General features: G+C 49.1%; 1 protein-coding gene across 2 annotated transcripts in view; it reads left to right on the top strand.

The window, feature by feature from the left end:
* Positions 1-14,487, top strand: part of Syn3 (synapsin III) — a 525,100-nt gene that overhangs the window by 484,664 nt on the left and 25,949 nt on the right. For both annotated transcript variants that reach the window (XM_045152296.1, XM_004650254.2), the window contains exons 10-12: positions 2,363-2,465; positions 7,539-7,673; positions 8,443-8,530. In XM_045152296.1, the coding sequence (XP_045008231.1) occupies positions 2,363-2,465; positions 7,539-7,673; positions 8,443-8,530 (326 nt within the window). The remainder of the gene's footprint in view (positions 1-2,362; positions 2,466-7,538; positions 7,674-8,442; positions 8,531-14,487) is intronic.

Below are 14,487 nucleotides of genomic sequence, written 5' to 3'. Positions count from 1 at the left end.
AGAGCTCCCCAGCCCCAGCCCCACAGGCCCCACGACCCTGGGGACCATTCAAAAGGCCCTTCTTCCACCTGGTTCACCCGCTGGCCAGGTAGCCTGACTCCTGGGCAACTGTCATGACGCTCGGTGTGTGTTAGAGGGGACCCTCTCCCACACTGCCTGAACCCTTGGGTGCCTTCCCCTGGGGTGCAGCCTGCAGGTGGCCCAGTTGTTCATCATTTGGAAATAGCTTCTGGAAACCAGTTGCCTCTAATCCTAGGTCTAGACTTCCACCTTCCGTTGGGAAAAAACTCTGAGACTCACTCATGTCTCTCTGAGCACATGATGTCCCGTGAGTCAGCCACTGGCACCAAATACAGTGGCCCTGATCAAGGAGCCCAGAAGCCTCTCAGAGCTCCAAGGAACCAAATGTTGTCCCCAGATGTGCCTGCACGTCAAAGTCCCACGAACTTGTAGAGGTAACTGTGAAACAGAGTGAGACCCTGGGACTGGGGAGACGGCTCTGTGGATATGTGGTTGCCCAAAGAAGCACAAAGCCCTCGGTCCAGTTCCCCAGAACCTGCATAAAACGTCAGGTGTAGTGGCACGTGCCTATAACCTCAGCGCCAGAGAGGTGGAGACAGAAATCCCAGGGCTTACCAGCTAGCTATCCTAGCCAAATCAGGTCCAGTGAAAGACCCTGTTTCAGAGAACAAGATGTAGGACGCCTGAAGGAGACCACTCCCCACCAACATTGACTGCTGGCCTCCACATACACTCACACACATGCATATAAACATACAAACACACAGACATACACATATGCCATATATTAAAACATATGCAGGGCTGGAGAGATGACTTAGCAGTTAAGCACTTGCCTGTGAAGCCTAATGACCCTGGTTTGAGGCTCAATTCCCCAGGACCCACATTAGCCAGATGCACAAGGGGGCACATGCATTTGGAGTTTGTTTGCAGTGGCTGGAGGCCCTGGCATGCCCATTCTCATTCTCTCTCTCTCTCTCTCTCTCTCTCTCTGCCTCTTTCTCTCTGTCTGTCACTCTCAAATAAATAAATAAAAGTAGACAAAAACATGTACAAAAAAAACCTGGCTATTAATCGTGTGAGTCCCACACACAAATAGAATCAGATCTCACAAATCAGGAAACTGAGGCAGGAGGAGGGACAGGCTCACCTAAAATGACTGAGGAAGCAATGGTAAAAACCCGCCACCGGTCCCCACACGGAGGAAGAACAGGTGAGCAATGGTGTGTTCCAAATGAGGGGAAGGGAGGCTTGCTTGGGACCTGAACTCAGACCTCCTCTGGGGTTGGAAGGGCCACGGTCATATGCGTACCTCTCAGAGCCTCATCTGTCAAATGAGTTCAACCCTCTCTGAGCACGAGGTAATGAAATGAAAGGGGACGAGTCACTTTCCCAGGCGCATAGTAGGTGCACAGTGGGTGTTGAGTCTTCATCCTTTCGTCTGCTCTCAGCCTGGGCAACGCTTGAATGGAAGAGCTGGGCTGGGGCTCGGGAGGGCTAGGAGAACCTGACTGTGTGCAGCCCCGCTGTGTGCCCCAGGCCCAGTGGGTTCAATGGGCTCTTGTGGAAAAGACGAGCGAGTGAGTGCCAGCCGCTCTTCAGCCATGGTCCCTCCTCATTCCAGGCCTTATGGCTCAGAGACACAAATAGATCTGAGAGCAGGCGTGCCCATGTGACCTGGGACAGTGAAGAGAAATGCAAGAACATTGACACAAAGTCCCCTGTGACTCCCAAATCCAGCCCACAAGGGAAGCCAAGTGCGAGCCCTGAAGATTTCTCCAGATGAAGCTGACTCCTCATTTCGGGTCAAAGTGCGGTGCCCAGGCCCGTCCCCAGCAAAACAAACTGTCCTCACAGCCATCAAGTGGCTGGAGAAGGAATAGAAACAATCGGTCCAGGGCAAGTCCTCCAGGCCAGGCAGGAGTGGTCTGCCCAGCTCCCCTGCCCCCACTGCCCAGGCTCAGGGAGAATGCGGTCTTTGTCCCCTGAAAGCTCTTGTCTGGCTGGGGCTCTGAGCTGGGAGGGCAGCTGAGAGGGATTTCTGGAGCCCTTAGGGCAGCTTTCCCAAGGGAAAGGGCTGCAGGGGTGTCTGGGTGTCTGGATGTCTGGGATGGCTCCTGATGGGGGCAGGGCAAGCTCCCCACTCCTGCAGAGCCGTGTCCTGGGGTGAAAGGGTGGGGCAGGTCTCTGCTGTCTCTGATTCAATACTTCTCTTCATCCTTCCTCTTTTGTTGATTTTCAGTTAACTCAAATTCATTCCCCCCTCCCTTCTTCCTTCCCTCTGACCTCCTGCCCTGCTTCCTCCTCTACGCTCACTGTGTCTGTCTGTCCATCCCTGCAGGTACAGACTGTGGGTGGACAGCTGCTCAGAAATGTTCGGTGGTCTGGACATCTGTGCTGTCAAGGCGGTGCACAGCAAGGACGGCAGAGATTACATTATTGAGGTGAGGGATGAAGCCCGAGGGTCCCAGCCTGGCCCAACCCCAGCAGAAGAGAAGCCAGGCTGAACCCCAGCACAGTCAGCTATGTGCCGGCGGCTGGCTTGGCACACACACAGCCCCAGCCTTAATGAGCGGCTTGCCCACCTCAGCTGGCAACAGTAGCAGCTTTCCTTCTCTGGGCCTCTGACTTCACCCTGCAGAGCTCAGAGCATGAGGCACAATCACTTTCCCCAGAACTGCCCCGCCTACAGCCTGCAGGGTTCTTATCTGTTATGCCTGGGCAGTGTCCTCAGTGTCCAAATGCATGAAGTGGACACACGTTCTTCCATCATGCCGGGATGCCATCACTTTTCACTCAACAAACCCATTGCCCAGGACCAGGCACTGGGTAGCTCTGAGACGCGGCTGCATATAGTGCAGACGTGTAGTTTACACGCTGAGAGGGAAGAGGGGTAGTGAGCAAGAAATGTCAGGGTACTGAGTGTTGGGAAGGGGCATGGCTTGGAAGGACAGCTACAAAGCAGGGGAATAGCATTGTGAGAAAGGCTCACAGAGGGGCTGTGGGCCCTGGAATCACTCGAGCAAAGCCTGCGTAGCCCATCCCATGCCCCATCCACCATGCGCTCTCCCCTTTAGGATCCCGTCCGTCGGTGCGGTCCCAGAGTCCTCATGTCTCCCCTTCACCCTGGGCATTCCATACCACAACTGTCCTCCTTCCAACTCTGCACCGCTCTCTTCTGAAACGCCCCGTTGGCCTCGGGGTAACCCTCCTGTCCCAGCTGCCCATGTCCACAAACACACAGAGCCCTTACAGATCCCTCCTTCCGTGAGGCTACTTCTCAGCCCGCAGTGGAAGAAGAAGGGGCTGACACCAGGCCAGGACACGTGAGGGGAGCCCTGTGGCTGTTCCTCCCCTGTGGCTGTGTGGGCAGCTAATGGGAGGCACATGGCTGGGGTGACCACAGGAGCCAGCCAGTCCTCCGGTACCTCGTGTCTAATCCACTCCCCAGGGACCCACGGGCAGCACCAGGTGACTGAATGAGTGGGTGAGTGGCCTTGCCAAGGGAGCATTCCCCCCATGCCAGGGGGAGATGCCTTGGCAATGAGGCAGGGACTACAGCACAGCAGGTTGTGAATGTTGGCTTACTGCCCCAGAAAGGCCTAAGACTTCCACAGGATGAGCAATACCTCTGTAAGACCCAGGCCTCGGGGCTGGAGAGATGGCTTAGTGGTTAAGCGCTTGCCTGTGAAGCCTAAGGACCCCGGTTCGAGGCTCGACTCCCCAGGACCCACGTTAGCCAGATGCACAAGGGGGCGCACGCGTCTGGAGTTCGTTTGCAGTGGCTGGAGGCCCTGGCGTGCCCATTCTCTCTTCCTCTCTCTATCTGCCTCTTTCTGTCCCTCTCTGTCTCTCTCAAATAAACAAACAAACAAACAAAAAAGACCCAGGCCTCCTCTCAAGTCAGGGACAGCGCCCTCTCTCTCTCTCCCTGTGACTGGCACCAGACCAGAAGTGGACCCAGGACCACTCTTCCTGGACCATCACAGCTCCCAACTCCCCACCTGGAATCTTGCCTGGCATTTCCTTCTGGAAACACTGGACATGAACCTGGCTTTGATTCACACACACCCGTTCATTTCTTCATCCTGGGTGCCAGATCCCATGCCAGAGGAATAGGACACAACCCTGGCAGGAGAGCAGGGGACTGTCCTATGAGGCCTCCACCCAGAGCACTGCCAACCTCACAGCTGGTGAAGATGGTCGCTGGATCGGCACTCTGCACCCATGAGTTCTGCCTCTCTAGGTCTCCTCCACTTTGATCTTTCAGAAGCAAAACCATCTGCTAGCTGGGGAGATGGCTCAGTGGGCACCGACTACACAAACATGAGGGTCTGAGGTTAGATCCCAAGTACCCACATAAAATGCCAGGCCTGCTGGAGCGCGCCTGTGACCCCAGAGCCGGGAAGGTGGGGGAAAGGAATCCCTGGTGCTCATTGGCTAGCTCGTCGAGTGGATTCACTGAGTTCTAGATTCAGTGAGAAACCCTGCACTCACACGCACTCATGCACATGCACATACAAACATGCATACACACATGTACACACAAGGAAAAAGAGAAAGGAAGGGAGGGATGGAGAGAGAAAGAATGAAGTCATTTGCGCCCATAGGCCTCTGCTCTATACACTCAGGGGGTCAGGGATGAAAAATGTTTTACATTTAAAAAAAAAAAAGTAAAAGTAGGGCTGGAGAAATGGCTTAGTGGTTACGGCACTTGCCTACAAAGCCAAAGGACCCAGGTTTGATTCCCCAGGACCCATGTAAGCCAGATGCATAAGGGGGTGCATGCATCTGGAGTTCATTTGCCGTGGCTAGAGGCCCTGACACACCCATTCTCATTCTCTCTCTCCCCTCTCCCCCCTCCCTCCTCTCTCTCTCTCTCTCTCTCTCTCTCTCTCTCTCCTCTGCCTATTTCTCTTACAAATAAAGAAAAAAAATAATTTAAAAAAAGGAAAAGTAGTGGGCTTATACTTCAAAACACAAGAAAACAACTTCTCAAAAATATTCCAGAGAAAAACAAACAAACAAAAAAAGATGTCTTTTAGTTTTTGGGTTTTATTTTCTCTCAGAAACATGACAGCATTGGTCCCCTTTTCTTTTGGGTTTAGGGTAGGGTCAGGGGAGAGGGAAAGCTTGTTACTAGAAATATAAAATGTTTTGTTTTGTTTTTGTTTATCCCCAGTAAAGAGAGAAAAAGGAAAAGACAGTAGAGATCCAAAACTACTGGTCTCCTCAACCACCTCTGTGGTGAGAACAGTTTGTGTGAAATGTTCTCGGAGGGTGCTCACAGTGACGTACTCAGGGGAAAACGCCCTGGAACGTGTCCCCTCTGACCTGTCCAGGGGATGACCTTGTTCACTGAGAAAATGTCTCCCTGGGGAGGGAAGTGTCCACTTCCTCTGGCCGTGTCCATTGTGGGGATTCCAGTTCTTGACCTTGAGTTTCTTGTGGTGGCTGTTTTCCACTGCATGGAGTCCGGGGAAGAAACCAGAGCAGAAAGGGGTGGGGTGCCGGCAGAGTGCAGGACCCCCCCCCACACCATGCACTGGGGACAGACTCCACGGGAGTAACCCTCATGGAAACTGCCTGCTGGACACCTGCTTTCCATTTAACGACAGGTTTCAGGACCTACCGAGATCCCTGCTCACATCCTTGAATATAGAGTGCTTTCCAGGACACCTGGAACACTGGATGTCCTGTTTTCACAGTCCCCTTCGAGCCCCAGCCAGAAAGATCTTAGGAGCTGCTTGAACCCCTTAGTTTATACTTGCGAGAAAATAGACCCACAGAGAAAAGGTGGCTTGCCCAAAGTCTAACAGATCGTAGGCCCAGAACTCTGCTTGCTGCCTCTTCCAAATTCTTACCACTGAGAGCCTACCCAGTGCTTGGTGAGGCTGGCCAGAAAGACACAGAACTGGACAGTTCCTTGACCCTCAGTTTCTTCAGCATTCTGGTGAGAATAATCCTAAACCCTGCCTCAAAGAGCTGGATTTTGCTTTTGTTATTTTTGTGGGTTTTATTGTTGGTGTTAGTGTTAGTGTTGTTTTTGTTTGGTTTGGCTTGGTTTTCCAAGGTAGGGTCTCACTCTAGCCCAGGCTGCCCTGGAATTCACTATGTAATCTTAGGGTGACCTCGAGCTCATGGTGATCCTCCTATCTCTGCCTCCCAACTTCTGGGAGTAAAGGTGGGCACCACCACACCTGGCTTTATTTTGCATTTTGAGACAAAGTTCCATGTAGCCCAAGCTGGCCTTCAACTTTCTATGTAGTCAAGGATACCTTGAACTTCTGACCCTCCTGCCTCTACCTCTCAAAGTCTGGGACTACAGACACACGCCCCCCAGCAGCCCAGTTTGTGCAGTGCTGGGGACAAACCCTGAGCTTCATACATGCCAGCGAGGCAATCACTCTACCATCTGAGTGGCACCCCAGCCCCAGAGAGCTGTCCTAAGATTGGTGTGACATGATCCAAACCCGGGGTGTCTCCCACGTAGTCAGTGCTGAATAAAATAGATGTAGGGCAGTGGGGTTCCCAGGAGTGCAGGCACCCCTAGAGGGCTTCCAGAAGGAAGGACTGGTTGGATATTCCCCCAACAGGTGAGGAGTTAGCCAGGTGGGCAGTGGACAGAACAAATGTCGGGGAAGAGAACCCTAGAGGTGAATCCAGAGCTAGGCAAAAGGAAGACAGGTGAGTTTGGCAGGCAGGGCAGGTGAACACTGGTAGCTGCCTTCCTACAACAGAGGTGAGAAGAAGTGAAAATGACCCACACACAGATCTGTCACAGGTGTGCAAAGACTCAGCACTCCTTCGAGACTCACTAGCAGCCTGTGCCCAGGGATCACCTGGCTCCTTGTCTTAGGAGCTCGGGCAAAGACCCTCCATCAGTGGGACTCAGCTTTTTCATCTGTAAAGAGAGCAGAAGGGGCAAACATGATTTCTCAGCCCCCCTGAACCCTCCTATGAACACAGCCCAGCTCCCTGGGGAATGAGTTTCACTGGGGGCCTGTGTTCTGCCACAGCGCCCAGAACGGCCCTCTCTTTCCTACTCCATCTTCTTTGAACTCTGGGTCGCTTCCAGCCCGTGTCGTTTTTGTTGTTGTTGTTGCTCTGATCAGGCTTTGAGGACAGCCTCAGGCAGAGGACAGGAGGCCAGCCCTAAGGCTGGGAGGGATTTAGAGTGGGAAAGGAGGGGGTGGAGACCAGCTCCCCAAAGGAAAGTACAGAAAAAAAAAAGGTCAGCAAATGCTCCCTGGCCCTCGGTCACGTTGCTGCTGTAGGGAGTCTGGAGGCCGAATTGAATTGAGTCCAGGGAGTTGGTTTAGAAGGAACTGGAAGGAATGGGATGTTTGTGGGGGACCCAGTCCCATCTAGGGATACTGGACTGAGGGTTTTGCATGGAGGACAGCGCCATCTAGTGGTTCCTGTGTCCTGAGCGCGGAGCCTGCACTCCTGAGATGTGAGGCCCGGTGAAAGCCATCCCGGCTCAGGATCCCTCAGGCCTTCTTTCCATCCCGCAGGTCATGGACAGCTCCATGCCCTTGATTGGCGAGCACGTGGAAGAGGACAGACAGTTGATAGCCGACCTTGTCGTCTCCAAGATGAGCCAACTCTTGGTGCCGGGTGGCTCAGTGCCCTCACCCCTGAGACCGTGGGTAAGGTTCTCTTGGAAGCAAAGATTAGTGGCCCTGACCAATGCCAGGTGTCTGGAATGGGAGCCCTCCGGGTCCAGTGGAGACATCCCATGACAAGAACATCCCTGGGGAAAGGGAAGGCTGTGGAGGCAGAGGCTGGCATGGCCCCACTATTTAGGTCTTCCAGTGGGGAGGGGGGTTCTTCCTCCCTACTGTGCATTAGGAAAGACCCCTGTTCTACTGACCTCTGGGCATCTGTGGACAGACTGTTGACACTTGTCATCTCCGTGCCCCCATCCCAGGGCCTGAGCCTGAGTGTGTATGTTAGAACACATGTCCACTCAATAGAGACCATTGTGCCTCCCACTTCCCATCCCCCATCCTGACAAACCCTCCCGCAGATGACCGGACCACTCTCCAAAGAATCTGCCCGCTCCCCGGCCTTCTGGGAAAAGCAAATCTCAGATCCTGCCCCCACCCCGGCTCCTGTTTTTCCCACAGACACTCCTTTCTGTGAACAGACATGACAATAAGGGTTCAATGTGAGGGGATCCTTGGGGGGGGGGGCCAAGGGCAGCCTTCTGCATGACAGTGCTGATGTACTCACTGGGCCTTGGCTACATCAGCGTGTGCACACGTCAACATCCCTCATGAGCTGGCCTGAAGAGCCCTGCTCCAGCTGTAGGTTTTCCCTCAAGGATAAAAAGATCTTGACAAAGCCTGGACTCTACTCAAGAAGAAAAGGGCTGTGTCGGTAGCCACGGGCTTCCTTTTTCTTCTCTTGCTCTAGGCTCCGCAGACTAAACCTGCAAAATCCCCGGGGCAAGGCCAGCTGGGGCCTCAGCTAGGACAGCCCCAGCCGCGGCCCCCTCCACAAGGTAAGACCCACGACAGCCACTGAGCAGTGCTATCTCCCTTACGGTGTTGAGACGCATCTAAGAAAGCATTTCACAAGACCATCCTGACGCTTTATCTATGGGCTGAGGGTGCCTACCCTATCTGCAGGATGGGGGACCCATGAGGTGGCCATGTCCCCTAAAGACTGGAGGCGGGGAAGGAAGAGAGTTAAGTCTCTAACGTGGTGGCCACTGAGCTGGTTCCCTCCATGTAACGTTCTCAGTGTTATCAGGCCAGCCACTCTGCAGGGGGGAAGCACCTGTGTCCCCCTTTCCCCAAGGAAGAAGTGGAAGCTTTGCCCAGGCAGACACAACAAGAAAATGGCAAATTTGCAAGCCTGGCCTTCCAAACCTTCTAGAAAGTCTGAATTTCAAGCCACTAAGTGGTTCCTGGTTATAGATTTGTGAGCCAAAAAAAAGGGTGAGAAAGAAAGAGCGAGAGGGAGAGAGAAAGAAAGAAAGAATGAGGAAGGAACAAACGAACGAATGAACCCAGGACAATATCTATAACCTCATCCACTAAAATTCTTCCTTAAAAATATTCCAGGCCTGGGGTGGTGGCTCGCACCTTTAATCCAAGCACTTGGGAGGCAGAAATAGGAGAATTACTGTGAGTTTGAGGCTAGCCTGAAACTACATAGTGAATTCCAGGTCAGCCTGGGCTAGAACAAGACCCTTAAAAAAAAATTCCAGGGCCAGGGAAATGGCTTAGCAAGTAAGCCAGATGCACAAAGTGACGCATGTTTCTGGAGTTCCATTTGCAGTGACTGAAAGCCCTGGCATGCCTATTCTTTCTTTCTTTCCCTCTCCCCCCCCCCGTCTCTCTCTCCTTCCCTCTCCATCTCCTCTCTCTCTCTCTCTCTCTCTCTCTCTCTCTACCTCTCTCAAGTAAAAAAATAAATTTTTTAAAAATTCCAGCAGGGGCTAGGGAGATGGTCAATAAATAAAGTGCTTGCCACACAGGCGTAAAGACCTGAATTCAGATCCCAGAACCCATTTAAGGTGTGAGCGCGGTGGCTTGCGCCTGTAATCCCAGCACTGGGGAGTTGCTCACTGGCCAACTAGTCTAGCCAAACCAATAAGCTTTAGATTCAGCAAGAGACCCTGTCTCAAAAATAAAGTTGGAGACTTCTGGTTAAGATGGCAGCGTAGGTACCGCGCTAAAGTAGCCTGTGGGGGGGGGACAAAAAAACTCAGCAAAATACACACTTTTACTAAAAAGCAAGGTGTATAGGAAATTGAAGCAGCAGCGGAGAAGTAGAAGAGTTCCAGAGCTCCCAGAGCCTGCACAGGCCGGCAAAAGTGGCCCTGGCAGCTCTGCCAACCGAGGCAGCGGAGGCACACCAGAAAGCCGCCAGGCTCGGCTCGAACTGCAGGAAAAGCCAAGTGAGGGGAGCTTCCACTCACACTGGAGCTCTCTGCAACTCAAGAAACGTGAAGGAAGAATGGCAGTGAGCAACGGAGGAGCAGATCACATGGAACAGCAAGAGAACCAGAGCAGCTGTGGCTCCCTCCCCTCCCCCACTGCAGTGCCCAGCTCCAGCAAACAGAGCAGCAGTCACGGGACCCAGACACGCCAACTTGAGCCGACAGCGGGACCCAAGCAGGAGCAGAGTCCGGCAGCAACATCAGGGGCTCCAGCACCGGCAACAGCAGCCGCAGCGGCAGCAGATCCAGCAATGGCAGCTTCAGCAGCAGCAGTGGCAGATCCAGCAGCAGCAGCTTCAGCAGCAGCAGCAGCAGCGGTTCCAGCAGCGGCAGCTTCAGAGGCAACAGTGGCGGATCCAGCAGTGGCAGCTTTAGCAGCAGCAGCGACGGATCAAGCAGCGGCAGCTTCAGCAGCAGCAGTAGCGGTTCTGGCAGTGGGGGTGCTGATCTGCAGGGCCACAGTTGCCAGGCTCAGTTTGCCCCACAGGAAAAGCTAGTGCCCAGCTCCATAAATCAGAACAGCGGCCCAATGACCCAGCCAGCAACTTGACTGAGACCAAATTCATCCAAAAAGGTAACCGGGATTGCAACAGGGAAGGGTCTCACTTGGTCACAAGCTGACTTGGATCCCTCAACAGACCAGAAATCTTTGTTGATAGAGGATCTGGTTGTTATAATACCTAGTGTTACATACATACTCGGTGCTGTTTTTGATTGAATGTGTACAGTGTTTAGTTAAACTTTAGAATCTACCTATATTTTGTTCCACTCAGCCTACTTGAATACTCCCATAGCAGACAAACCCAACCCCTAGGAACACCTTTGTAGATACTCTGAGAGCCTTAAGAACCACACCTAACACCTAGGCTCCTACCCTGAAGATATATAGCATCAAATCAATTGACACAGCTAAGAATACCAAGCTAGCTAGAAAATCCAAGCATTAACTTAAATCCAAGATGCAAAAATATACACATTATAACACAAGAAACACTAAAAAGCAAGACAATATAAATCCACCTAAAAGTATTAATGCATCAGAAATGACCTCCAGTGAGAACAAATTAGAGGAAATGCCTGAGAAAGATTTCAAAAGAATGATTGTAAATATGTTCAAAGAAGTCAAAGAACAAATCAAAGGAGTCAAAAAGGAACTCAAAGAAGAAATCAAAGGTATCAAAGAAGACGCAGGACACCAATTTCATGAAATAAAGAAGGCAATACAAGACGTAAATAAGGAAATAGAAATAATAAAGAAAAACCGGTCAGAATTACTAGCAATGAAGAACACAGTTAATGAAATAAAAACTCTCTAGAAAATCTCACCAGTAGAATGGATGAAGGAGAGGACAGAATATCTAAGCTAGAAGACCAGGTAGCAGATCTAATACAGACCAACAAAGAGAAAGACAAACTTATAGAAAAGTATGAGTGGGAATTTAAAGATAATCGGGACACTATGACAAGATCAAATATAAGAATTCAGGGGCTGGAGAGATGGCTTAGCGGTTAAGCGCTTGCCTGTGAAGCCTAACGACCCCGGTTCGAGGCTCGGTTCCCCAGGTCCCACGTTAGCCAGATGCACAAGGGGGCGCATGCATCTGGAGTTCGTTTGCAGAGGCTGGAAGCCCTGGCGCGCCCATTCTCTCTCTCTCCCTCTATCTGTCTTTCTCTCTGTGTCTGTCGCTCTCAAATAAATAAATAAATAAATAATTAAAAAAAAAAAAAAAGAATTCAGGGCATAGTAGAAGGATAAGAATTCCACTCCAAAGGCATAGTAGGTGTCTTCAACAAAATCATAGAAGAAAACTTCCCCCAAATTGGGAAAGAGGTGCCAATGAAGATACAGGAAGCCTTTATAACCCCAGCCAGACAAAACCTGGAAAGAACCTCTCCTCGCCATATTATAATCAAACTACCAAGCACACAAACCAAAGAAAAAATATTGAAAGTAGTTAGAGAGAAAAATCAAGTTACCTACAAAAGCAGGCCCATCAGGATTACAGCAGATTATTCAACACAAACTTTTAAAGCCAGAAGGGCTTGGAGTGATATATTCCAAGTTCTGAAAGATAACAACTGTCAACTAAGGTTACTTTATCCTGCAAAGCTATCCATTCAAATAGACAGAGAAATAAGGACATTCCATAACAAAAGCAGGTTAAAGGAGTATTTGAAGACAAAACCAGCTCTACAGAAAATACTTGAAAAAATCTTCCATGCTGAAGAAAAGGAAAAGCACACATATAAGGAACCTGGAAAAAACAAGCAATACTCAAATAATAGTTAACACAAGAGAGCAAAGGTAGAACCAGAACCACAAAAAGAAAATGGCAAACATAAATACATGCCTTTTAATAATATCTCTTAATATCAATGGCCTCAATGCCCCAACCAAAACACATAGGTTTGCCAACTGAGTTAAAAAGCAGGATCCTACAATTTGTTGCCTCTAAGAAACTCACCTTTCTACAAAGGATAGACATTATCTTAGGGTGAAAGGTTGGAAAATGGTGTTTTAAGCAAATGGGCCTAGAAAACAAGAAGGGTTGACAAGGTAGACTTCAGTCCAACATTAGTCAAGAAAGATAAGGAAGGTCACTTTATATTGATTAAGGGCACACTCCAATGGGAGGACATTACAATCCTAAACATATATGCACCTAATATGGGAGCTCCCAAATTCATCAGTCAAACACTATTAGAACTCAGGTTACAGATAACACCAAACACAGTGGTGGTTGGTGGGTGACTTTAACACCCCACTCTCATCAATTGACAGGTCATCCCAGGAAAAAATAAACAGAGAGGCATCTGGACTAAATGAGGTCATAGAAGGAATGGACCTAACAGATATACACATTTCATCCAAATGCTACAGAATATACATTCTTTTCAGTAGCACATGGGACATTCTCTAAAATAGACAATATATTAGGACACAAAGCAAATCTTAACAAATTTAGGAAAATTGAAATAATTCCTTGCATTCTATCTGACCACAATGGAATTAAACTACAAATCAGTAGCAAGAAAGGCTATATAGCATGCACAAAATCATGGAAACTAAACAATATACTACTAAATGATGAATGGGTCAATGAAGAAACCAAGAAGGAAATCAAAAAATTTATAGAGTCAAACAATAATGAGAACACAACATACAAAAAATCTCTGGACAAAATGAAGGCAGTCTTAAGAGGTAAATTTATAGCTTTAAGCGCCTATATTAAGAAATTAGAGGGGCTGGAGAGATGGCTTAGTGGTTAAACGCTTGCCTGTGAAGCCTAAGGACCCCGGTTCCAGGCTCGGTTCCCCAGGTCCCACGTTAGCCAGATGCACAAGGGGGCGCACGCGTCTGGGGTTCGTTTGCAGAGGCTGGAAGCCCTGGCGCGCCCATTCTCTCTCTCTCCCTCTATCTATCCTTCTCTCTGTGTCTGTCACTCTCAAATAAATAAATAATTTAAAAAAAAAAAAAAGAAATTAGAAAGGTTACAAGTAAATGACCTAATGCTTCACTTTAAAGCCTTGGAAAAAGAAGAACAAGGCAAACCAAAAATCAGTAGACAGGAAGAAATAATAAAGATTGGGGCAGAAATTAATGAAATAGAAACAAAAAAATATCCAAAAAATTAATGAAAAAAAGACTTGGTTCTTTGAAAGGATAAACAAGATTGATAAACCCTTAGCAATTATGACCAAAAGAAAGAGAGAAGAGACACAAATTAATAAAATTAGAGATGAAAAAGGTAACATCACAACAGATTTCAGAGAAATTCAAAAAATCATAGGGACATACTATAAAAGCATATACTCCACAAAGTATGAAAATCTGAAAAAAAATGGATGATTTCCTTGATTCATATGACCTACCTAAATTAAATCAAGATGAGATTAATCACTTAACTAGACCTATAATAAGCATGGAGATCCAAACAGTTATCAATAATCTCCCAACTAGAGCCAGGCATCATGGCACATGCCTTTAATCCCAGCACTCAGGAGGCAGAGGTAGGAGGATCGCCATGAGTTCAAGGCCACCCTGAGATTCCTCAGTGAATTCTAGGTCAGCCTGGGCTACAGTAAGACACTACCTCAAAAAACCATAAAAAAAAGAAACATTCTGTATAATCTCCCAACTACAAAAAGCCCAGGCCCAGATGGATCCACTGCTGAATTTTACCAGACCTTCAAGGAAGAGCTAACGACATTGCTTAAGCTTTTCCAGGAAATAGAAAAAGAAGGAATTCTACCAAACTCCTTCTATGAAACTAGCATCACCTTGATACCAAAACCAGGCAAAGATAGAACAAAAAAAGAAAATTACAGACCAATCTCCTTCATGAACATAGATGCAAAAATTCTCAACAAAATATTGGCAAACAGAATTCAAGACTATATCAAAAAGATCATTCACCCTGACCAAGTAGGCTTTATCCCAGAGATGCAGGATGGTTCAATATACACAAATCTATAAATGTAATACATTATATAAATGGGTTGAAGGACAA

This window comes from Jaculus jaculus, chromosome 6 (genome assembly GCF_020740685.1).
Source record: "Jaculus jaculus isolate mJacJac1 chromosome 6, mJacJac1.mat.Y.cur, whole genome shotgun sequence".
NCBI classification, from domain to species: domain Eukaryota; kingdom Metazoa; phylum Chordata; class Mammalia; order Rodentia; family Dipodidae; genus Jaculus; species Jaculus jaculus.
This window is presented reverse-complemented; position numbering and strand designations above follow the sequence as displayed.